Source organism: Acipenser ruthenus, chromosome 14 (assembly GCF_902713425.1).
Source record: "Acipenser ruthenus chromosome 14, fAciRut3.2 maternal haplotype, whole genome shotgun sequence".
NCBI lineage: Eukaryota > Metazoa > Chordata > Actinopteri > Acipenseriformes > Acipenseridae > Acipenser > Acipenser ruthenus.
In genome coordinates, this window is record NC_081202.1 from 25,658,923 (window position 1) to 25,684,376 (window position 25,454).

The 25,454-nt window shown below is 36.8% G+C and overlaps 2 protein-coding genes across 5 annotated transcripts in view; both read left to right on the top strand.

Annotated features, from left to right (window-relative positions):
• The first annotated feature begins 341 nt into the window (after positions 1–341).
• Positions 342–8,586, top strand: LOC117420150 (coiled-coil domain-containing protein 87-like). Its single transcript, XM_058986511.1, has 9 exons — positions 342–440; positions 1,384–1,470; positions 2,214–2,284; positions 3,761–3,896; positions 3,998–4,201; positions 4,395–4,499; positions 4,636–4,769; positions 5,366–5,494; positions 6,057–8,586. The coding sequence occupies exons 1-8, from the start codon at positions 342–344 to the stop codon at positions 5,475–5,477; spliced, it is 948 nt and encodes a 315-aa protein (XP_058842494.1). The 3' UTR covers positions 5,478–5,494; positions 6,057–8,586.
• Positions 8,587–16,091: 7,505 nt separating this feature from the next.
• The window catches only part of LOC117419459 (apoptotic protease-activating factor 1-like), a 73,859-nt gene continuing 64,496 nt past the window's right edge, over positions 16,092–25,454 (top strand). For 3 of the 4 annotated variants that reach the window (XR_004547269.3, XM_034032212.3, XM_034032215.3), the window contains exons 1-8: positions 16,276–16,427; positions 16,625–16,656; positions 17,309–17,479; positions 17,833–18,022; positions 22,477–22,674; positions 23,138–23,321; positions 24,069–24,181; positions 25,188–25,319. Coding sequence is in view for 3 of the 4 variants with exons in the window: in XM_034032212.3 (XP_033888103.3) it covers positions 17,342–17,479; positions 17,833–18,022; positions 22,477–22,674; positions 23,138–23,321; positions 24,069–24,181; positions 25,188–25,319 (955 nt within the window). In the remaining variant the exon portion in view is untranslated. The other variant, XM_058986224.1, reaches the window with a different exon arrangement.

Genomic DNA, 25,454 nt, shown 5'->3' on the forward strand with positions numbered 1-25,454 from the left:
AGGGGAGGCACAAACATTATATACAGGTATTACAGAACTCGTAAGTACTGTATTTTTATTTTTGTATTAAATGTTTACAGAATCCTTTTTGCTGTTGTCACGCTTTTGCTAAATGGCAGGTATTGGTTTCAGTGGGTCTTATTGCTGTTTAAATGATTTATTAAACCTACTATTTTTAATAGTAATCTACAAAATACTTGTAGTCAACACAACTTCTGCAGTAGTATCCAAGCCCCATCCCCAAAATTAATACAAAACCATTGCCACATGGGATTACATCAATTATCACTTTATGATTAATTTAGTTTAGGGATCAAATACACCAAGTGACAGTGCAGAAAATGAAATATGACACCCCCTACCTGTCTGTCGGAGCACTGCAAGCTGATTCACAGGAGAAGGCCAGAGATAACGTGTCCGAAGAAGATGAGCGAGGATTGGTATAAAATATTTGATGCTGTATTAAGGAAATTCAAATGCAATTTTGTCACAACTGTAAGAAAAACATGCAGCTTATAATGAAACAATATAATGTATGTTGTTTTCTTTTACTTTACAGGGGAGTATCATCCTAGCAGAAATAAAAATCCTTTGGCAGGATGTTACAAAATGTTCCTGAAATCAAGTTCTAAATGAAGAAGAAAACAAGGAGCTTAAACGTAGAATAGTCACTCATATTGTCTTAGTATGTGAACAACTTTTCCTACACTACTTTTATTTGGTGGACATCTTCCGACAGCGCCATGTGCTTACTGAGCGGCTAACCTCTGCCTACTTAGAGGACAGCTTTCTGTTGACTGCACAAAACTGTAAGTCTGCATTTTTTTTATAATGCAGTATTTAGCTCTCTATTATGATATCAGCTGACTTCTTATAGGATGGTCTGCAGTAGAGTAACAGACTGAAATGCCACAGAGAAGCAAACTGTGGCGCATTTTGCAAGATTTATAGAACTTTTAATGAGAAAGAGCTATACTATAGATTTACTATAGAACCTACTGCAGCTTTAGGCTAACAGTCATATAATTATAATATTCACTAGTCATTTCTCTGCTAATTGTATAGAATATTGTTTTTAGATGGATTTAGAACTATATGCAGCTGATGAATAGGTAGATAAAAAAAAAAGTATATACTGGTATTTACATAACCAGAGACTTTTATCATCTACTAGGGACTATTTACTTTAGTAATAATAATGTGCGATAGAATTACATTGACATCTTTCAGTTTTTGCACCAGTAGATGGCAGCAATGTATGGTATTTCATTTTTTGTTTTTGCGTAAAAATTGAACATACACAAAATACAGTGAATGCTGCCTGTGCTCCAGTCAGTTTAAAGTAATTCACTTTTTGTAAATCATGTTGCTATTTCTTTTCAGATTAATGAAAATGTAAAGCCTTTGGATTTAGAAAAGGTGTATGATTGTGTACCTTGTCCAGAGGAAGCTGATACAAAACTATGCCATGTAAGATCAACTGTTATTTACTGTACTTTACATATCTGTGGTGTGCTTAATTCTAGACAGTTCCTATACCATATGGATGTACTCTGCAGAATAAATTATGCATTTTGTTAATTTTGAATATCATTTAGTTACAAGGACAACATTTCTACATTGACCTTTAATTAGTGTTTAATGTGGCGTTTACCAGTGAATGGAAAGTTTTTTGTATTATTTGGGGGTGGGGGGAATAGGCGTCGTCCTTGAACAGCAGCCAGATTTGGTGGTGCAATATATACATCTATGTTATAATATAAGGAGGCTGTGTGGTCCAGTGGTTAAAGAAAAGGGCTTGTAACTAGGAGATCCCCGGTTCAAATCCCATCTCAGCCACTGACTCATTGTGTGACCCTGAGCAAGTCACTTAACCTCCTTGTGCTCCGTCTTTCGGGTGAGACGTAATTGTAAGTGACTCTGCGGCTGATGCATAGTTCACACACCCTAGTCTCTGTAAGTCGCCTTGGATAAATAAACTAATAATAATAAATAATAATATGGAGGTCCAATAATAATGTCCCACTTTACACCTTAACAAGTATTGCCAGCTCAAAACTAACTCCATCAGTTAGTGGTTAATATTAATTGTCTGAAAGCATTTTTAACTGTTTAAGAGCTGTGAAGTGAAATCTGTGTGTCAGCTCCTATGTTCAGAAACTACCACCGAAGCAGAGCTTTTGTGTTAATAAGTATACCATACTTTTTTCTAGGTGCTGGAATATATTGTCCACGTCCTACCCATCAAAGTCAGTGCCCTGATAATGACACTGAAACTCACCAAGTTTCTAAACTGAAGGTAAGTAATAATTAATTTATTTCTTAGCAGACGCCCTTATCCAGGGCGACTTACAAGATATCACATTATTTTTACATACAATTACCCATTTGTACAGTTGGGTTTTTACTGGAGCAATCTAGGTAAAGTACCTTGCTCAAGGGTACAGCAGCAGTGTCTCCACCGGGGATTGAAACCACAACCCTCCGGTCAAGAGTCCAGAGCCCTAACCACTACGCCACACTGCTGCCCTTGATACAAATATTGTCTATGTTTTTCTCTATGTTGTTTGTGGGGGAATGTACTAAAGTTCCCTACTGTGTATCCTCATAAACCTCCCATGGAGTTCCTATTCAGAGATAATCTCTGAAGATTAAAAAAAGCAATTTGTTTCTATGGGTTTTCGAAATTCCATCACTTTCTATTGGAGCATATTGAGAAGCTGTTCATGATCATTAAACCCAGTAAGCGTTTAGGTACGTGCTAAGGTTGTATTTTCTAGAAAAACCCTGTAGCAAATTTAAGTTTTCGATATTGACAATGAATGTTGAGTAAACCAATAAACAGTATAAAGAACATAGCACAACCTTAACATTATGGGATGGAATTATACATTTAATTTAAAAGAATCACAGAAATACTTCTTGATACATACTTACCATACGTAAGTATGGACATTAAAATGAAAGTGCCAGACCAATGTGCATAATACTGAAAGCTAACTCCAAACCACAGTGAAAGAGGTTTAAGGCTCACTGTATTACGTAGGTGATCTTTCAAAATAACAATGTTAAACGATACTGTAAGCATACGTTTTTAATACATGACTGAAATGTTTCCACTTTTCTTGAAACCAAAGATTTTATTTATGAAAATGAATTCTTGTCCTGTTTCATAAGTTGTTCCCAGTAAACACAACCTTTTAACAATCCTTATATTTTACTTGTGAAATTGTGCAAATTACTCCAACAAAAAGTGTATTCAACATCATATTGTTTGATTGATACATGTTTTATGTTTCTGACAGAGACATCACTCAATGCCAGACCTTCAAGCAGAATAGCTTTTTCAAGAACTAGGAATTAAATTACAAGTAATCCGCACAGAATCTCCAATTGTGTTTTGTAATAATTTTGAGGAGACAGCGAAGGAAAATGCACAAATACCTAAAAACCCCACAGATGACCTTAAAAGGTAGAAAATATTGCTTTGGTTTATTAAAATCAATTTATTACACAACAGCAGGGTTATATTGTGAAATGCATTGATATAAATAATAATGAGTGATAGAATTATAAGGGCGCCTGCTAAGAAATAATAATAATAATAATAATAATAATAATAATAAACATACTGGTACTTTTGTTGTTCAGCATTCATAACCCCTAAAGCTAAAGATTGTGTGTGTATTACAATTGTTTATTGTGTATTACAAAACATATTTCCCCTCTGCAAAGTTATAACTGTTGATGTATCTTTCAGATTGTTAGGAGACTATCGTAAGTTATGTTTAAAAGAAACAAAATTAATTGATCCAGATGCAGACCTTCCTCCTTTACTTAAAGCAATAACCTGCAGCAAGGATTCCAGACTACTGCTTTTACAACAGACATTACAGGTACATCTGGGAAGAAACTTTATAACTCTTTATATAGGTGTGTTATACATGAGTATAGTTTATTCTATGTATTAACAATTTCACATTTTGTTTGGTTATAGTATCTGAAAGAAGAGGAGGACATGAAATTAATGAAAACAGTCATTGTCAATAAACCAGAGCACCCACAGAGCGCTTTTGTTAATGTAACATTGCCTCAGAAAACTATAGCAAGGACAGCTGATGATCGAGTGTCGGACAGAGTTTTAACAGAGATGATTGACATGCAGATATATCCACCTGTATATAATGATCTGACGGGAGAGGTAATCATTTAGTTACTCTTGCATTACTAGATTGCATCTCACTTTCTTTATTTTTGTTAATAATGTAGATTGCAGATATGTACAGTAGAAATGCCATATTAATTAATGTACATTTTAATATTAACCATCTTTTCTGGGATATTTTTACATTTTCATATATGCCTGTCAGTAAAGTACTTTATTAAATCTATAGATTGATGATTCTTATGTGAAGTGGTTGGATCGAAACCTTTTCTTTGGGGAAGAAATCAGAGAAGTGGACAAGAAAATTTCAACTCACCACCTAAAATATGACCAGGTACTGTGATAATGTTATATTGTTTAAATTTCATGTCATATAACACTTCAGGTTGGATAGCAATTCGTCATTACAGTGCTTATTAAAACCAGCAGTATAAAAGTGCATTTGCAGTCTTTTTTTTTGTAATTCTAAGGACCCAGCAATAGAGCCAGTTGCAACTGAAGTTGATCTGTTAAAGATGACCTCCTCAACATTAACCAAGGGAAGAAGAAAGTGGGTGATCAACCCAGAATTAAGGCAAGCCCTTGAGAGCCAAACATCTAAATGGTATTTTTTTTTTAAATACACATAAATTAAAAGTATTTTATCTTTTTTTCACACCATGTTCTACTTCCGAAGTTGCCACACTTGTTAATGTTATACTGATCTGTCCGTTATTGAAACAATTAGATCTTGATAATGAATTATACTATAGAATTATCATTCTTTCTTTAAAATCCACCTTGTTCCCATCAAATTGGAAACCTGACAATAGGCTTCTTGTAAAGATCACCATACCTACACATGTGTTAAGAGAGTCTATTTTAATCATCTAAATACACGGAGGGTCCAAAAACCACAGCTCTTTAACTCTTTATTAATCCCTTCTGGTGTTTTCACCCAGGGGTGATTAACTGCAGCATTTTTATGATGTTTGCAATCATTCTTGTAGTTCTTATTGCAGTAGCTCAAATGTTGTGTTTTCTTTTTGAAGTTTGTGTGAAGGTGCTTTGCTATGAGTTCAGGGGCTGCTCTTCTGTTCTAGTTGCCTGTCTAGTTGCCTGCTGTTTGGTTCATTTGACCACAGAGTGTGTTCAATTAGGAGCAACAGTTTAAATTTCAAATATTGTCATTACCCTTGGCGTTTATATCCTTTTCATTAGGGAATGTAGAAAGAAATATTACATAGATGGCGACCATCCGAAACCTCAAGCATATACAGTAAACCCTGGCTGCAGTGGTGGATGTCCACAGTTTATTCTGACAATTACCTGAAATATGTATCAACCAAGGTAGGTATATTACAATTCATTATTTATTTTTTGCTTAGTGGAGGTGTTGGGCTCCTGAGAAAGTACTTGATGGACGTGAAGTGTTTTTGTTCATGCTCCTTAGTGCTAAAGATTCCACATTTACAGTCAGAAAATGGCACATGTTCAAGCAAATCAATTTAGACCAAGCTGTAGAGAAGCTACCACCTTCGCTTATGGAATGAAAGCACAAGGCTCACCTGCAAGCTAGTCTTCTTTTTTTAACTGTGCATCTTTCCAGGATTCAGACTACCTGGGATTAGTTTATGAAAGTGATGATGAGGAAAACGAGAAAACCAAAGCTCTTGCACTTCAACAGAAACAATTTGAATTGTAAGCAGTTTATAAATCCTTTTTGAGCTAGTTACCATGAGCACTGCTCATGTGGTTTGAGACAAACTTGAGTTCTTCGCCTACCACCTAAGTGCTTACTTACAAGACATTGTACCTGATGTTGTCAATTTGCACTTCCAGCAATACATTTGCATGCTGCTGGAATGTGCTTCAATTAGTTTATTGTTGCATGTTTTTGGTTTTTTGAAAGGAGACAGAAGGCAAAGAAGTGGGATTTTGTACCTGGAATGTGGAATGTAAATTGTATCTTGCTTGGTGGCCTAGGAGAAAATCCTGAACCCGAAGGTGCTTTTGTTGTTTGTTTTATGCCTAATGAAGAAGCATGCATGTAGAGTGCTTATTGTTAGCTTTCACCATTGCAACCACAGTTTAAAGTTTCATGTCTGAAAAAAGCAGTCAAAGTAAGCAAACTTGTATCTTAACAACTGGCATCCATGCAACACATTTAATTTATAATTATATCATGGAATCTTAGTTTACAGTATACAGTATCTTCATTATTATGTATATTTTTTTCTACTCATTTTGTTTTCAATTCACATATGTTGAATCAGTAGGAAATCCATCATTCAATCAATACTTTGCTGATATATTTTTTATCTTCAGGATAGTTATAATTTGTTTTGCTACATATATAATCATGCTAGAAATGTATAAAGCAACGTTAAAGCAAATAACACAGAACTGAAATGCTGAAGCCATGACTAAGAAACCATGTATAACTCTAACTGAAAACAACAAAACCAATTGAGTTGTATCATAAAATCATATAGCCACATTTTTGGAAGGGTACTATAGCAGTGTTTTTGTAGATAACACCTTCCTGTTAAATATTCTTTTTCCATGGACCATTACCAGGTTAAAAAATATTTGCATTTATACTACATATAATACACCAGTTGTATTATTTTGGGGAAGTTCTACCTTATACAGTAGTCGGTAATTTCTAATTTATGATGGATGACCTGGAAATCACTGTGGTACAATTGGTAATATCTTCCCATACAATAAGAACATGTTTTATATGGTGATTATGGATCATAGTTGGTGAACCCTTATTTATTCACTTTCATTTATTTTCATTTCATATGGGATGACACCAAACTTCAACTGAAATTCTTTTATAAAAAATATATTTTTAAGTGTTCCTTTATAAAAGGTGACAGTTTGGCTGATGTCATCTGAAAGTTTTTGTATAATGAGGTTCTGTTCATTTTATGAAAAACAATCATCTCATACACTAGCTCAGAAGTCCGCTGTTTGTTATTCATACATTGTAGTATATAGAAATTTAAATCTTTATTACTTTTATAAGATAATCTTCCACGTTTTAAACATTAGTTCTAACTATTGGACAGTATAGATTATATTCTGGCCAGCACAGAAAGAAAACAAAAATAAATTAGTAAATAAAGTACCTGTTAACAACTACATACCAAACTGTACCCTATACCATACTGTTTAGCATACATTCTTTTCCTTGTTTATTTAGGACCTGCTTTTGGAATATGTTACCTCTATTACTAGCTGCAACAAAACAATCTACAATAGCAGTAAGAGCAATATTGCCATTTCGACAGTAGTATCAATATGGTTGGTAATGCTGTGTTTGTCAGAAAATTAGTTAACAGCCATGCACTCCGGAATTTTGTTACTGCCGTTTCTTAATTACTGAATCTATTGAATATATCTAATAAGAATGGCCCTCCAGGATCAAAGTTGCCTACTGTTTCTGCACTGTTTAAATTCTTATCATGATTCATTTACAGTTCCTGTGAAACCTTTTAAGGTACATTTTGCTAATCACTTCCTTTGTAAATTAGTGCTGGAAGTATCTAGATTCCCAGTCCACCCACCTCTGCCACCACCAGCCTTTAGATTCACAGCCCACGTCCTTTTACCGTCCCCACACCAGCGTAAGTGTGTGATGTAACTGTAATCCTTGGCAGCCTCCCACACAAATACGTACAGAAGCATACGCACATGAACTGCTGTTCTGCTTGTGAAATAGCTATTTGTAAATGTTAAAAGGGAAATGTACATTACATCTGTGGGTTCTTTGTCTCTAGGCAACCGAAGCTTGGGGAAAAAACTGTCAAATTAATCCAGCAGAGGGAATCATTGCTAGCTAAACTAGAGCAATTTGAGCAATATCCATCTGATCCTGACTGATTTTATGAACCAGATACTGTTTAGTGTCAATTTCTATTAATTAATATTAATAAGCACATGGTCCTTCTATAGCAGTGTCGTGAACTCTTTTAATTACAATTGAGTATATCACTTAACTTGCAGAAGTTGTTCAGTTTCTAGTAAATTAAGCATATTGCTTTTTACACTGTAAAATTGAGGATACTTGTTTTTTGTTTTTACTACAGATACATGTGATGTTATACTTAAGGGTTGGAAAAAACTTTTAAAATACTCTAAAAACTTGTTATCATTTAAGCTGTATAACAGTATGTCATATATACTGATATGTGAATAAATGTATATTTGGGAAGTTGGCTCTTTTGAGCCATATGTGTCTTAATGTGTATAGATAATAGGCAACAGTGTGGGCAGCAGTGTGGAGTAGTGGTTAGGGTTCTGGACTCTTGACCGGAGGGTTGTGGGTTCAATCCCCAGTGGGGGACACTGCTGTTGTACCCTTGAGCAAGGTACTTTACCTAGATTGCTCCTGTAAAAACCCAACTGTATAAATGGGTAATTGTATGTAAAAAATATATATATATATATATATATATATATATATATATATATATATATGTATGTGATATCTGTATAATGTGATATCTTGTAACAATTGTAAGTCGCCCTGGATAAGGGCGTCTGCTAAGAAATAAATACTACTAATAATAAGAATTAATGTGTATATATCTATGTAATATGTATCTAGATCATTTGTATCTACATTTTAAATTAATTTGTTAATAGTGGATCTATTTACTTAATCATAATCTGTTACATACAGTATGTGCAGTTACTGAATAGTTTATTTGAACTTTTGAATAAATAGAATTATTGACTGAACTCTTTTATTTAACTCTGTAAGATGATTAAACATCAGAGGAATGAAAAGTGTGAGGGGGTGGCAAAACACCTAAATGATGTATTGCTTCAATTTATGTAGGTTATCGTGGCACATCAATCACAAGAATGGATGAGTCCAAACAAAGAGAAAAACTGCATTCTAAAATGTCAGCCGTTGAAATCTTTTTGTCTACGGTGCTCAGTGAAGTCAAAGACATTTTCCATGACACTGTAACATATAAAGTAAGTATACCATTCATCACTGTACCATTGTATAAACTGGCTAAATCATGAAGTCTGCAGTCTCCTGACATGTATTTTCTGCAGGTCTGAGCCCTGATAAAGTATACAGTATTGTTTGCTCTTAGCCAAGGACGGTTTACTTGGCGCCATGACCAGGTGCTGCGATGTTTGGCTTCACCATTGGAAGACAAGCGTAACATGACCAATAAGTTGCCACCTGTTCCATCAAAACATTACACACAAAAGACAACATTCCTTCGCCCAGGAGAGCAACCACCAAGAAAAGGTGTTAAAACCAATCCTCGCCCAGGACAACTGGAAGCTGCTAGAGACTGGAAAATGCTGGAAGATGTTGGTCAACGGCTTATTTTTCCACCTGAGATTGCCACCACTAACCTTCAACCAGATATTGTCTTGTGGTCTGGATCAGCACGCCTTGTTCACCTGGTAGAGTTAACAGTGCCATGGGAGGATGCTGTAGATGAGGCGTATGAGAGGAAGAAACTGCGGTATGCTCAACTAGCCACTGAAGCGGAACAGCGAGGATGGAGAGTCCGGGTTTACCCAGTGGAAGTGGGTTGTCGAGGATTTGTGTCACACTCTACAACCCGGTTTCTCAGAGACGTCGGATTCAGTGGCCAAGAGTTGCATTGCACAGTGAAGAACTTATCTGAAGCAGCAGAGAGGAGCAGCAACTGGCTGTGGTTGAGACGGAAAGATTCTGGCTGGGGATCTCAAGCACAATAGAAAGAAAGAAACGCTGATGTACAGGTAAGTAAGCTGGGCTGAGTTGAGTGGGGGACGGAGGGGGGTGATGCTGGGACGCCAGAATCACCGTCGAGCCCTCTTGAGGTGTCGTGGGCTAGTCGACGAAACACCAAGGATGGAAGGTGCCTACTTGAAGACCCCAGAGATGTACCCTACTTAGCTGAATCCATACGGTTGTCATGCTGATGCGCTGGGGAGACCGCACTATGGTTGATCCCCGGAGCCAGCATCGCAGCCGTTGTGTGTGCTGATGCACTAGGGAGGCAATAAGCTGATCCCTGGAGCCAGCATTACACTTCAGCCATCAACACCAGACAGAAGGATAGCTACATCATCATATGGAAGGAAGCGCAAATGGATGGAGACACATATGGATCACATTAGTTGGTGCTTATCTTGGCGAGAGCCAAGTTCAAATCAGCATGAAGTTTTAACATCTACTCTCATGTAATGGAAATCATGCATGTCCAGTGATGGATTTTCTTATAAATTCTACCTGTATTTAATATCCTACTGTGGCGGTGTGAGTGGTTACTGTAACATATTTGGCTAGCACAGGCTGGGGGGAGCCGCTGCCAAGCACCCTGTTCCTCCTTTGTGCAAAACCAGTACAGACTTATTACCCAATGTAATGTATCTATTATGTTTTGGCAAGGATGGGTTTTAAAACTGTAAGGTGTTACTGTGTACTGAGGACACCACCACTTCCCAAAGAGCCCTCTCCTAAAGAGTTTGTCCCCCTGAGTCGACCACAACAGTCAACCATGTGCTTTTATAAATGTGGTCAGGTTACAATGGCTATCATACACTTTAACCTGACCACATTCTGCATATGATTTTTCATTGCTCTCAAATCAGGTCAAACCTTGCATTCAAACACACATGTTCTCATATGTTTGGTTGGCCTGCCCAATTGCAGGGGAACCCTTCCTGCAATGTTTTTTTTAACACATCCCTGCAAAACAAACCAAAATATACATTTATTTAAATAGTGTAAAAGTTCGGCACTTTAATAAATGTAATTATTAAAATATTGTTATGCTTTTTGCCTACTTTTTAAATATTTGTTAATACTCTTAAATATATCTATAAATATGATTTAAAGTCTGGAAAGAACAAGTGGTGCCATATGAAATGCTCTCAGAAGTCTCACTAAAATCTTATTTTCACAATACACTTTGGGCTAGTATTTGAAAGACACAGTATTTCACTTGGCACATTATAGAAGCACACACATATTTACAGATTAAATTACAGTATATAGTTAGACTGAAATACATTTATTATTATTAATTTCTTAGCAGATGCCCTTATCCAGGACGACTTACAATTGTTACAAGATATCACATTATTTTTACATACAATTACCCATTTATACAGTTGGGTTTTTACTGGAGCAATCTAGGTAAAATACAGCAGCAGTGTCCCCCACCTGGGATTGAACCAACAGCCCTCCGGTCAAGAGTCCAGAGCCCTAACCACTGCTCCACACTGCTTTATAATTCTTACCAACTGTGTGATTTAAAAGTGTTGACATTTAACATGCAATCACATTAAACATGAGCTGCTAAATATTTTCTTATCAATTATACTGTATGTACAAGATGTACATTAGCTTACATATATATATATATATATATATATATATATATATATATATATATATATATATATATATAAAAACCTTTGTGAATAGGCTGATAGTTTCATTTAGCACCAAACTAGGGATGGCCAGTTGGTCTTCCTGGTCTTTGGCCACCCAAAGACCAGGACATGCGTCCTCCGAAACGTGTTCCTGCCAACCCGTCATTTTTCGCACTACGGATCCACAGCGAAGCTACCAGATCTATAGTGCTGGAGGACAACACAGATCTGAATGGCTCCACTGCAGACCTGCAGGCGCCCTATCAGCCACAGGAGTCGCTGGTGTGCGGTGAACCGTGGATTGCCCTGCCGACCTAAGCCCTCCCTACACAGACGGCACTCGGCTAATTGTGCGCCGCCCCCTGGGAACCCCGGTCACGGTCGGCAATGACATAGCCTGGGTTAGAACCTGTGATCTCCAGGCTATAGGGCGCATCCTGAACTCCACACTGAGTGCCTTTACTAGATGGGCCACTCAGGAGCCTGCATTCCAGGACTTTGATTGAACACCCCTGTGCTAGACTTTACAATAATAGGAGCAACTATATTATTTTCGATATAGCATTATCTTTTACAGTATGCACATTGCCAAGTTCATATAAATAGTCTAATTTATCCAGTTTCTTAACTGGATAAATTAATCTTTAGAAGCACAGTATTTGAGCATTTGTAAAGAACATTTTCATCAATAATGCAAAATTGTGAATTAACTTGAACTAAATTGAAGATTTGAAAGGGTAGTAGAAATTATTTTCAAACTGTATCATTGTAATGACTTGATTGGCATAATTAAAAATGCATTTGATTTTAAATAATTTATTATTGAGAATCACATGAATATACTATTTTATAATGATACAATGATACTGTAGTGTATACCCTTTAATCTCACTCACAAAGGGGGATGGCACCCAAGCATGAGAAATAAAAATGGTGTCCTAGTACATTAGCATAATAGGAAAACCATGGTGCTAAAATCAAGGTACTATTCAGTGAGAGTGGGACATTTTAACAGCACAGTTATTTATTTAGAGACCAAAAAGTACATTTAGTTTCAAACTTATTGCAGTGTATCATATATGCATTTTGTCTGTATATTTATATTTTTCTCAGTCTGTAGAAAGAAGTATCGTCATAGCTGCATTTGTTTACACCAAGTACATCAAGCAAATCAGCCTCCTAATCAAATCTGTCTTGGTTTGTAAGGGTACCTTGCTGTATGAAGGCAGCATTTCCAGTGCTGTTTTATTAATTTAGTTTTGTAGGCGTTTAAAAAGTGAAACCAACAACATCTGCAAAACATTCATCACAGTCTAAAACATGCAGAATATTAATTGTTTGACAAATATTTGCAGATGCAAAATTATAATTGCATTTCAGCCAGGCTATTATTTTGCACTGCGCCCTATATAATCTTAAGAGTAATGCAAATTACTCAACATGCACAAATAATGATCCAGAATTATGATAATGAGGGTCTCAATGAGCGTGTTGGTCTATTTAGTGGCCACACTTGAAGAGTAGTGGCCTACAGAGAGCAGTAGTTGATGTATGACTTTGTGGAGCACGAAAATAGAATCCAAAAAAAATGTCAGAGAAAGGGCAGCAAAGTCCTCTTGGCACATGGAAAAGAAAAGTTTTCTGAAAGGAGCTGAGAGTCATTATGGCTTAGGTCACTGTCACACGGCTGGCTGAGTGATTACGTCAGACCCAGGAAAGGAAACACACACAGGACGGTGAAATGATGAAGGTGCTTGCTTGCGCCGGTTTATTGTAAATAAAAAGGTTGTACAAAACAGAAAACACAGACTGAACAAACAAAACGGCGCGTTGGCCAAAGTAAATAGACAAACAAAATGGATTAACACTAAACAAACAGTGGATGGACAGACAAACACGGTGAGTCTAAACAGTTATTCTTCTTCTTTTTATTCTCGTCTATTTTACCTCCTCTCCACACCCGTTCTCCACTCACCGAACACCCAACCCTGAGTGAATGAAACGTGCATCTATTTATACTGTTGTGCCGGGATTTAATTACTAATTAATTATTCACTTGAATCCCAGCACGTGAATTAATTATGTGCAACCTCGTGCTCGCATATTAATTACTTTAAATGCACGTGAAGTGATGTGCAATCCTTGTGCTTAAATACAATTATACATTTTTAAACACACGTGAAATACAGACCCGTTTATATCCCGTGTACCAATGCCTATACACCAACATTAACACACCACACGCAACATACAATACAGAAAAGCACGGGCAGGGCACATTGTCACAGTCACTCAGCATAAAACAGAGTTGTTTGGAAAAGCCTCAGCTGACATCAAGTATGCTAGTATCCTTAGGAAATTATATGTATTGGCCTAACATCCAGAAATTTGCCTAGCACTCTGGAAAAGATGGATTTGGCTATCCCTAGAGATTCCAACTGTGTTCTGAAAGGAACCAGAGGCTAAGTAGTACAGAGAACACAGCACTTTCACATGTGCAGGGATAGCGGCCCCTAGATTGACGCTGGGGTCTAGAGCATCCCTCAGTTCAGCTATTAGGTCTAGGATGACCTGCAGAGTGAGACGATAACGGTTTAGAATTGCATCCTCTGGCATCCCAAACAAAGTGACCCTGGGATTGAATATGCAGGGTCTTCTTCGTCTTGCCCTTTTCCGAACATGTTCCTGTCTCTCCTCAACAAGAGCCAAGTGTCACCGCATCAGGAAGTGTACCACAGCAGCCATCCTGAAGCCAATGACAGGTCTCTACAGGTGTGATTTTATACGCTTTCAGTTACTCGCTTCTACATTGGTTTGCACCTTGTAAGAAGAGGTGTAAAGTTTTTTGAGGGTCAGCAATTCCCTACATCACATTATAATGTTTGCGCCCACTATAATGTTCAATACACATATAATTCCAGTGAAATATCTGTTCAGGACAAACTGTGCAATTTATGCTGAGCTGCAGCTGAGAGTCTGAGGGGATTGACTAGAAACTGAGCCTGCTGGAGTTTGATAAGAAAAATAAGTGATGGTATATTACATTTTATCTGTGTGTGATTGTGTGTGTGTGTGTACTTTAATCTGAACTGGTTGGTTGGTAAGGAAACAACCGATTAGCACAAATCCTTACTTGTCAGTCAGAATATGGGCTTTGCTATGTCACTGAAGTTGTTTTAGGTAATTAAATTGCAGTTTTAATACATATTTCCCACTTAGAAATCCATTGTTTTCAATATACTAAGTTTCATTTTCCCAGATTCAATAAACCTCTGCACTGAAGTGAATTCAACACAGAATTTTTACAAATCAATCATAATGGCAACAAAACTGGCTTCACAAACAAGAAGTTACAACATATGGACAATTTAAAATAAACAACAACTTTAACAAAACACAAATCATTCTAAAGGGAGTTGTCTATTCTCATTAAAACTGTCTGCCATGTTGATTGAATAGCTTGCTCACGTGGCCTGCAGCCTCTGTTAGATCTAATGATAAACATATTTTATTTTCTTCAATGTTCTTTATTTTTACTGATGATATTTTTTGCAGGAACGGAGACTGTATGGGTTTCAGAAATATTTATGTTTTGAACTAAAAAGAATGACAGCAGTGTATTGGGTGGTGAAAATGTGCTTGTTCTGTGCTATGAACCAATTTTGTGAACCAGATTAATATGTGGAGGATATATATATGAATCTTGCAAGGCTCTCTACAAACAGCAAAGTTAAGCTCATCTGATAGCCTGGGCACTTTTATCCAGAGTATGACTTGGCTCCATTACACCTAATAATGATGTTGCTGTCTTTGATAGAATATAATTACATAGGTACAGTATCCCACATTCAACTGCTTATCCAAATTGGGTAGGACATTCTTTAGCAGAAGATTCACACTATTAACCTGTCCGTCTGTTTGTATGCTACACTTACATTATTACATTTACATACGTTAGATAATGATCTACAGTGCGTTTTCAGTTCACTATCACTAAAAAAAAAATGTGATCGCTGTATGCTTTCATATACTGGTCATATACTTCCTCTAAAGGGCACACCTATATATAAACCAGAGATTTTCCTTCAGGTTGTCCAAGTCCAGAATACCCATGCAGTCATCACTTTTGGTGATGTCCCTTGTGAAATATCAGCAATGTGTGTTTCTTGAAGACAGTATCACCTGTGCCAAATTTGCTCGCCTGCCCATTGTGACTGAAACTGACTTGCAACAGGGAGATGTGTTACAGAAATTAATAACAAGGATTCTATTGGGATAACAAATTATTCAGTGATGCCGAAACCCAGAGAAAGATTTCCATTTACAAAATAGCAACCTGAAACTCAACCCCAGTATTTCATTATTAAATATTAAAAATAGTATGCATCCCAGTTCTCATTTACCTAACCCGGCTACAGTTTCCTAAGTAGAATGTATAAAACAAAGTTGATAAGTGCAAAATGCTGTCAAATGGATACACCTGCGAATACTTTCCTCTCAAACTAAAATGAGGTCTCAATACCGTTTCTCAGACATAATTCGGCGATAACAACCTAGCCAGTGCTGACATATGCAGACAGCAGAAGGAGTCGGGTTCTTTCCTGGATACAAGCATCTGAATAAGTCATTTCAAAAGTGAGATCATTCACTCACGTGATCGAATAGAGGTGCCTCATTGGGTATTCCCAGAGAAGAAACCCCTTACTGTGTAGGAAGTAAGTATAGAAGCAAATATATTGTATTATGATTTTTGAGGTACAAAACTTGGGAACTGTTAAAAAACAAATACATTCGGAGGAGCTAACACTTTAAATTAGAAATGAACATTTCAACTACGTAAAGAAAAACGTAAAAACAAAAATATTTGTCTTTGGTAAGTGTCTTTTTTATGTAAAAAAATATAATGCAAAAGCATAGGACGTAGACGAAAGCAATTTATTTTATGTACCATATTGTTATTTTAAATCTCTTGTTAAAATTTGGAAACAATACTGGTATTAAATGAAAAAAATAAACCTTCCGTAATCAGAAGTTTGATTTGTTTTCTTTTTTTGTTTCTTTTACTTACAGTCCTAAATTTTGATGATAACTTAAGTTGACGGGTAAGCTACGTTTTGATGTTAAGTGCAATACTTGCATTTCCTTAACGCCATAAGGGCTCAGCAGGCTATACATTAATAGATTGTAGAATGTTCAAAACGTATGCAACTTCTGTTATTCTCAATCGGATACGAGGCATGTGTAAATCAGTCTAAATGTCATGGTTAAAGATCTTTTCAGCCAAGGAAGCCAAACTGAAAGTGAAAAAAAAAATGAAAAAGTAGACAATGTGTCATCATTCTTAACTATACTTTTAAACTGACATCCTAGATGTGAAATATTTTGCCCCATGTAGTATGTGACACATTTGTCCATTACTGCATTACAAGCAAAAATGTATCCCAGTTTAGAGTATGCAACAAAAAAGTAAAGGCGCTGAGCCTGGAGTGTCAAGTGTCTCTGAAAACAACCGCTATCCTGAACAGTCTTTATGTGGGCAGAAGTAACTAGTGTGATGCGGGAAGCTACATATATATATATATATATATATATATATATATATATATATATATATATATATATATATATATATATATATATATATATATGTGTGTGTGTGTGTGTGTGTGTGTGTGTATATATATATATATATATATATATATATATATATATATATATATATATATATATTTTGATGCTGTTAATTGTTTGCAGATGTATTCTTTAGTGTAGAATCAGACGGAAAAAATGGACGAGAGGGCCCGCAGCTGTTTGTTGAGTTCAAGGTCCAAACTGGAGCAAGATATAAAGGCTTCTTATATCATGGATCACATGGTTAGCGATGGAGTGCTAAACACAGACGAGGAAGAGAAGGTTGAAGCCTGTGTACGTTTTCTTAGCCCTTTTTCAAATAGTCTGTTATGTTACACATAAAACATGCAGCTATTAATAAGAATACAATCCCAATTTCATAATAGAGTAATTATGGTATTGTTTCCTGAAGTGACAGGGCGTGAATATTAACCAAAATACTATAATTACAAAAGTAATACTTTCAGGTGCTTGGCCCTTATTGATTCTCATTACATTATGGCTGGCACATTTTAATGTGTCGATAATAAGCTCAGGATAACATTAATGAGTGATTTTAAAAGGGTTCAACTGTATTGCTTACTCTCTTGGTGCTTATGAAGTGAAGGTCACTGTGCATTTCATTCATTTATATGTTTTATTTTCAGACAACACGAAAAGAAAAAGCAGTTGCATTACTTAATTTAATCTTGAAAAAAGATAACTATGCCTACATATCTTTCTATAATGCCTTACTACGTGAAGGTTATGGAGACCTGGCCTCCATGTTGCAACAGGACCTTCCACTCATCTCGCCAGCAGCAGAGAAAAGGTTTTTAGATGGAGGAACTCCATTTGGTGAGTTTAGTTATTTAGATTATAAGCCTATTACCTAAATTAGGTAAAAAAAAAAAAAAAAAAAAAAAAAGCTAGCTGAAAAACACAATTTAACGTCATTATTTTTGTTGCTCTGTTTATATTTTAAATATATAGTAAATACAGAAGTACATAAGTAGGGATATGCAATACAGTACATTGATGTGTAAACTAATCAATGTATCTACCTATACTGTTTGTTTTGCTCTTTGTATTTAACTCCTCTTTCTACTGATAAATATGCATGTATGTATCTACAGTACCATACTTGATCTTTCAGATGATCATTTTCCTTTCCCTTAATCTTCTCATGGTATCAAGGAAAGGTGAATACTTATACTATAGTCTGGTAGAGCTTATTTTTTTCTCTGCTGGTATGGTACCACTTTCATGATTTCCATTACACAAGAGTAGATGTTAAAACTTCATGCTGATTTGAACTCGGCTCTCGCCAAGATAAGCACCAACTAAGACGTAGCTTGACAGTAAACTAATGTGATCCATATGTGTCTCCATCCATTTACGTTTCCTTCCATATGATGATGTAGCCCAGCTTACTTACCTGTACATCAGCGTTTCTTTCTTTCTATTGTGCTTGAGATCCCCAGCCAGAATCTTTCCGTCTCAACCACAGCCAGTTGCTGCTCCTCTCTGCTGCTTCAGATAAGTTCTTCACTGTGCGACGCAACTCTTGGCCACTGAATCCGACGTCTCTGAGAAACCGGGTTGTAGAGTGTGCCACAAATCCTCGACAACCCACTTCCACTGGGTAAACCCGGACTCTCCATCCTCGCTGTTCCGCTTCAGTGGCTAGTTGAGCATACCACAGTTTCTTCCTCTCATACGCCTCATCTACAGCACCCTCCCATGGCACTGTTAACTCTACCAGGTGAACAAGGCGTGCTGATCCAGACCACAAGACAATATCTGGTCGAAGGTTAGTGGTGGCAATCTCAGGTGGAAAAATAAGCCGTTGACCAATATCTGCCAGCATTTTCCAGTCTCTAGCAGCTTCCGGTTGTCCTGGGCGAGGATTGGTTTTAACACCTTTTCTTGGTGGTTGCTCTCCTGGGCGAAGGAATGTTGTCTTTTGTGTGTAATGTTTTGATGGAACAGGTGGCAACTTATTGGTCATGTTACGCTTGTCTTCCAATGCTAAGGCCAAACATCGCAGCACCTGGTCATGGCGCCAAGTAAACCGTCCTTGGCTAAGAGCCACCTTACATCCTGTCAAAATGTGCCTTAATGTTGCAGGTGTTGAACACAAAGGACATGAGGGATCCTCTCCTACCCAGAGGTTTAGGTTCTGTGGTGATGGGAGAACATCATGTGTTGACCTGATGAGGAAACTGATCCTGCTCTGTTCCATTGACCATAGGTCTTGCCAGCCAATCTTGCGTTGTTCCACACTCTCCCATCTCATCCATTCTCCCTGCTTGGCCTGGGAAATGGCCTTTATACACCTCATCCTCTCCTCCTGCTTTTGCACCTTGTTGACTACCAGCTTCCTCCTTTGAGCTGGGGCTGCCTTGTGCCATGTAGGAGGAGCTGAACTGAGACCAAGACCCCCTCTTCCATGCTGAACTTGCCCCATGATATCACTAATTCGAAGGGCAGCCTTTGCATCTTCCACAGCTTTCTTTGCTGCCCACTTTCTTCCAGTTTTCAACACAGGTGCTGCCTCCCTTACACATTTGTCGCGTGGCTCTACTAATGTCATTTCCAGTCTGACCTTGGCGCACTTAAACTCCTCGGTTAGAGCGGAGACTGGTAGCTGCAGTATTCCTTTACCATAAAGTCCCACTCTGCTGAGGCAGCGTGGAACTCCCAACCATTTCCTGATGTATGAACTGATTAAAGCTTCCAGCTTCTCTACTGTTGTCAAAGAAACCTCGTACACAGTCAGTGGCCACAGCAACCTCGGCAGTAGACCAAACTGAAAGCACCAGAGTTTTAGTTTGCCTGGTAGAGCGCAGCTGTCAATGCTCTTCAACCCTTCCACTGCTTGTTGTCTAACTTCTCCCACACGAACTGTGTCCTTTAGATCCCTGTCGTACCATCTCCCAAGACTCTTCACTGGCTTCTCAGACACTGTTGGTATTGCCTCACCATTAATGAAGAATGTTTTATCTACTACTTTGCCTTTAATTATAGAGATACTCCTTGATTTAGTGGGCTTGAATTGCATTCGTGCCCATTCAATGTTATTGGTTAATTTGCCCAATAACCGATTAGTGCAGGCTACTGTTGTAGTCATGGTTGTCATGTCATCCATGTATGCTCGAATTGGTGGTAGTCGCATTCCAGAAGCCAAGTGCTCTCCTCCTACTACCCATTTTGATGCCCTAATGATTACTTCCATTGCCATGGTAAAAGCCAGTGGAGAAATGGTGCATCCTGCCATTATTCCAACCTCTAGGCATTGCCATGTAGTGCTGAATTCTGAAGTTGAAAAACTAAATTGCAAATCTCCAAAGCAGGCTTTCACTAAATTTGTTATTGTCATCGGTACACTGAAAAAATCAAATGCTGCCCAAAGAAGTTCATGTGGCACTGAACCATATGCATTAGCCAAATCCAGGAATGTCACATGGAGCTCCTTCCTCTCCTTTTTAGCTGATTGAATTTGTTGCCAGATCACATTGATGTGTTCTAAGCATCCTGGGAAACCTGGAATGCCCACTTTTTGTATTGAAGTGTCAATGAAGCAGTTCTTTAATAGGTAATAGCCTTGCTTTTACTGTCAGGTCTGCTTCCAATACAGGGGTTATTCTTATTATACATTATTATTGTTGTTATTATTTATTAGCAGATGCCCTTATACATAAGTTGGAGTTTTTTTTTATCTACTTTATTATCTAAACAAGAACAAAACCCCCTCACAATTACATCTAGAAAAGCATTCTTCTGAACATTCACATTTTCCTTACTGTGCAAAAAATCATGCACTCCAGAAAATATCCAAATAATCTTGAGCACTCTGAGTTAAGCTTCTTTATGGAGAAAAACGAATACAAGTGTTTAGCAAGACAAGCTAATATACATTATACGTCGTAATAGCAGTGTGTGATGCACATGTGAGGCACAGCATTTCATAACATCTTTAAAGGTGTGATGGGGCTTGTTGTATAATAACAATAACTTTGTCATGTGACCACATTGTGGATCTATTGGTTTCTATATTGGACACATGTAGACATGTTTTATTAATATTGCCTATTGAGAAGTTATTGCTTAAAGAGTGAGTAATGGGGTTCCAAAAAAATATAGCGTTAGACGTCCCCATGTGTTGTTACAACTGTTTAAGTAATGTACTTGTAATTTTTCTTTTTATTGTTAACATCCTTTTTTTAACAACTTTTTGCACTTTTAACTTTAAAGTCTGTTTCAAAGCTCTTTTCAAAATAGCCGCTCAAGTGCACTGGGGTGTGAGATCTGTCTTCTAAATCAGTGGTTTTCAACCCTGGTCCTGCAACAATGTTCACTTGCGTGCACATCTAAAAAAAGGCATAAGTAAACCACAGTAATGATATTACTTTATGAAAATGTGTCTTTTGCCACTTTGTTGTACAGAAACCATAACACCAGGCATACATTTTTTAAAGTCTCCTTTTGTACTGTTTCTGCCTGGAAAATCTTTTTATGGAATAGATCATGGTAATTAATCTACGCAGAAACACAACGGAGAAACACACAGAATATATTAGTAAAAAATACATAAAAGAAACAGGCATGTATGTTCTAATCCAAAGATGACTGAGTGATACAAGCAGAGGGTACAAAGCTTTCAGTATTTTCAGCTTCCTTGTTTATGGTGAACTGGTTATAATTGATCAGTGATTTTTTTCATGTCTTATTTTTCTATACATTTTAAAAGCATTTATTCCTTGCCACTCAAATTGTCTCCGTTTTTAAAATGTTTACACCCGGTTGTGCATATGAGTACCTGCACTAGCTTGTTGAGAATTTCACTGGTCTAACCAATGTAATCTTTTATAGATTCATTTTCCAAAGGGTTTTTTTATTTAAAAAAAAAGCAGTAGTGTGGAGTAGTGGTTAGGGCTCTGGACTCTTGACCGGAAGGTCGTGGGTTCAATCCCCGGTGGAGGACACTGCTGCTGTACCCTTGAGCAAGGTACTTTACCTAGATTGCTCCAGTAAAAACCCAACTGTATAAATGGGTAATTGTATGTAAAAAAATAATGTAATTGAATGTAAAAAATAATGTGATATCTTGTAACAATTGTAAGTCGCCCTGGATAAGGGCGTCTGCTAAGAAATAATAATAAATAAATAATAATGATCTGCTTACCCAATTTAACCAAATGGCTGCCTAAGCATCTAGAAAGTGTATTTTTGTATACTGCAGATGCAATTTATTTATTTATTTATTTATTTATTTATTTATTTATTTATTTATTTTGTGTGTGTCTTAGTTCAGACAATCCTTTGTGAAGGTGGTGTGCCACAAAGACCCGTTGTGTTTGTTTGCCGTCCAGAGCTGATAAACCGTATTCGAGAGAAATTGTATAAACTGGAAAATGGCTTTGGCTGGGTGGCTGTCTTTGGAATGGCAGGCTTTGGGAAGTCTGTGTTGACAGCTGAGGCAGTGCGGGATGAACAACTTTTAAAAGGTAGGTTAATTCTGGTTGTGCTCAAAAAAATGTAAACATTCATTACAGTACATTTTAAATGAAATGTTAGATAAAAAAATATATTAAAAAAATCTATTCTGGAAAAAAAATGAACAAAAATCTTTTAAATGAAGTAGCAAGAACTGTATTTTGCATATTGTTAAATATGAATCTGCCACAATTTCTATATTCTACAAACCAGCAGAATATCCATAAGCAATTGTCCTCAGTACTTCAGCAGAAAAAAAATAAAAGGTTTTTATCCCCATCAAATAATCTGTTTTTCAGATTCCAGATTCTTGTTTGTAATCTGTCAAATGCAGCTGAAAATGAAGCTGTTGGAGCTGTTATTTTACTCTGTTTCAGTTTTCTTCTGCTTTCTACAGATGGTGCTGTTTTTTCAGCAAGAGATTGCATGACATGTTTTTTTTCTTATTTATAACATACCATTTTCTTTTCACAGCTTGCTTTCCTGGGGGAGTTCATTGGCTGTCTGTTGGGCAGCTGGATAAGGCAGGTCTGTTGGTTAAAATGCAGTCTCTATGCTACCGCTTGGATCAGGACTCCCAGTCTGGTCAGAGATCACCAGTCACTATTGAGGAAGCCCGGGACCGCCTGCGGTTCCTCATGGTCCGCAAATACCCCAGGTCAGTGGAGCCATCGCTCTGCGTTCAGACTGATTTGACAGTCTTATTTGGTATACTGTAATATTGTGATACACCTAATAGGTGGTGATGATTAGTAATTTACACATTCTTACAATAGCAACAATATTTGGGAGAACATTGTGGTTTGATAAGCCATTCAGTGTCACATGGCAGGACGATGTCAACTAGTGACAGTCGAACTCAGAAACTGATAGTCAACTGATCACACCTCACGTGACATTAATACATTGTTTTAAACAATTCCAAGCATTTTAAAATAGTACACAAACAGCAATGTTTTACAAAACATTACATTCACAAATAGAGCATCAGACATTATCAAATACATGGTTAATTAATACTTTTTTTTTTTTTTTAATGGCGCGACTGTCAAATTAGTAGTCACTCTTCCCTTAGGTTCAGACTGACAATAAGTGAATATATAAATTGCTGATCATCCCTACCTTTGGGTGTACCCTGCAGCTAGTTATTTTAGCTTACATGCATATCTTAATCAGGTTATTAGCTAAATGAAACCTCAGCATCTTGTAGGTTCCAAGCTGTTATAGATAATAATGACCACAGTGTGGTGATTTTTTTTCATGGTGGTTGTAAAATAAATTGCTTGTGTGTTTCTGTAATGTGATATGAGCTTCTCAGATGAAGGAAGATGGGAGGCAAATTGTGGTAAAAAGTCTCCCCCCCCACCAAAGTGAAATGATTAAGATTTGTCTATTAAATCTTCAGGTCCCTTTTGATTCTGGATGATATCTGGGACAGCGTGGTACTGAAGGCTTTTGATATTCAATGTAGAGTTCTCTTTAGCACCCGAGACAGGAGTGTCACTGATTCAGTTTCAGGTAAACTTTAAGAAAGTTGTTATTTATTTTTATAAATTGGCAGACAGGTTTCAAGAGGAGTGAATGTTTTTGTCTCTAAAGCTTTAAATACTTTTGTAAATCAACTGGATAGTCAAAAATATATTCTCTTTGATATCCCAGAATGATGCTAAATTATGGAAACTTTACATATTTCTTCCTAGAACCTGTGAACAACATATGTAGGTTGTAACTACTTTGCAGGCAATTGCCCTTTTTGTATGTTAGTACTCCTCTTTCTAGTCATTAAGTAGCAGGATAAGGTCAGACCCTGTGTTGAGATAAAAAGAAATGCAGTATGTTTTCTCCACAATGTCCAGGGTGGCCCAGCAGTGTTACAGCAGCTACAAATCTGGTTTTGTATTTATATGTGTCCAAAACAGTACAGGCTGTTGTTGAACATATATTTTGGATGAACTGCCCTTGTTTCCTGCACAAGCATAGTATAGATTTTTTTTTTTAAAGAGAAGGAGCTGCTGACTTGGCAGTAAATCACCAGAAAGCCTTTTGTATCTGTGTGGTTGAGATAACCATAGACAATTGCTTTGAGGATGAAAGAATGTAAAGGGGATAACATGATATACAAGATAATGAAGTGTAATTAAAAAGCAGCATGCAGAAATCATAGCAAAACACTATGCTGCAACCGATGTGAAGATTTAAATTCAGTCAATAAGGGAAATAATTAAATTACTAGGCTATAAATATTGGGTTTTAGATGGCACCCATTTCTGTTATTTTATTATGTTGTTGTTTTTATTGCTGTAGCATAAGGTCTCGTATTAATTAATTACAGTCCTGTGTTGGGGCTTTTAAGTACATTTTTTTTAAATTCATATTATTTTTATACCCACAAGTTCTAATGAAGAGCTGGTAGCTAAAATATTCACAACATAGTCATAAACACAATTGCCCAATTAGTCCACATATGTACTGCACTGGATATCTTAATGTGGTTTAATTTAATTTAGTTTTTGAATTTCTTCAGGTAAAAAGTATGAGGTTTCTGTGGACCATGGTCTTGAGGACGACAAAGCGTTGGAAGTCTTAGCCCTTTTTGTAAACAAGAAAGTATCTGCATTGCCAGTACAGACACGTAGTATTGTACATGAATGCAAAGGTGAGAACGACTTTTCCATTAAGGTTAAACTTGGTGAATATTATCATGCATATTGCAATAGATTCTATGTGAATCAGCTCTTAATGGTCCATTATATTCTAGGTCATCTGCTGTAAAAAATGTATATGTGTCACT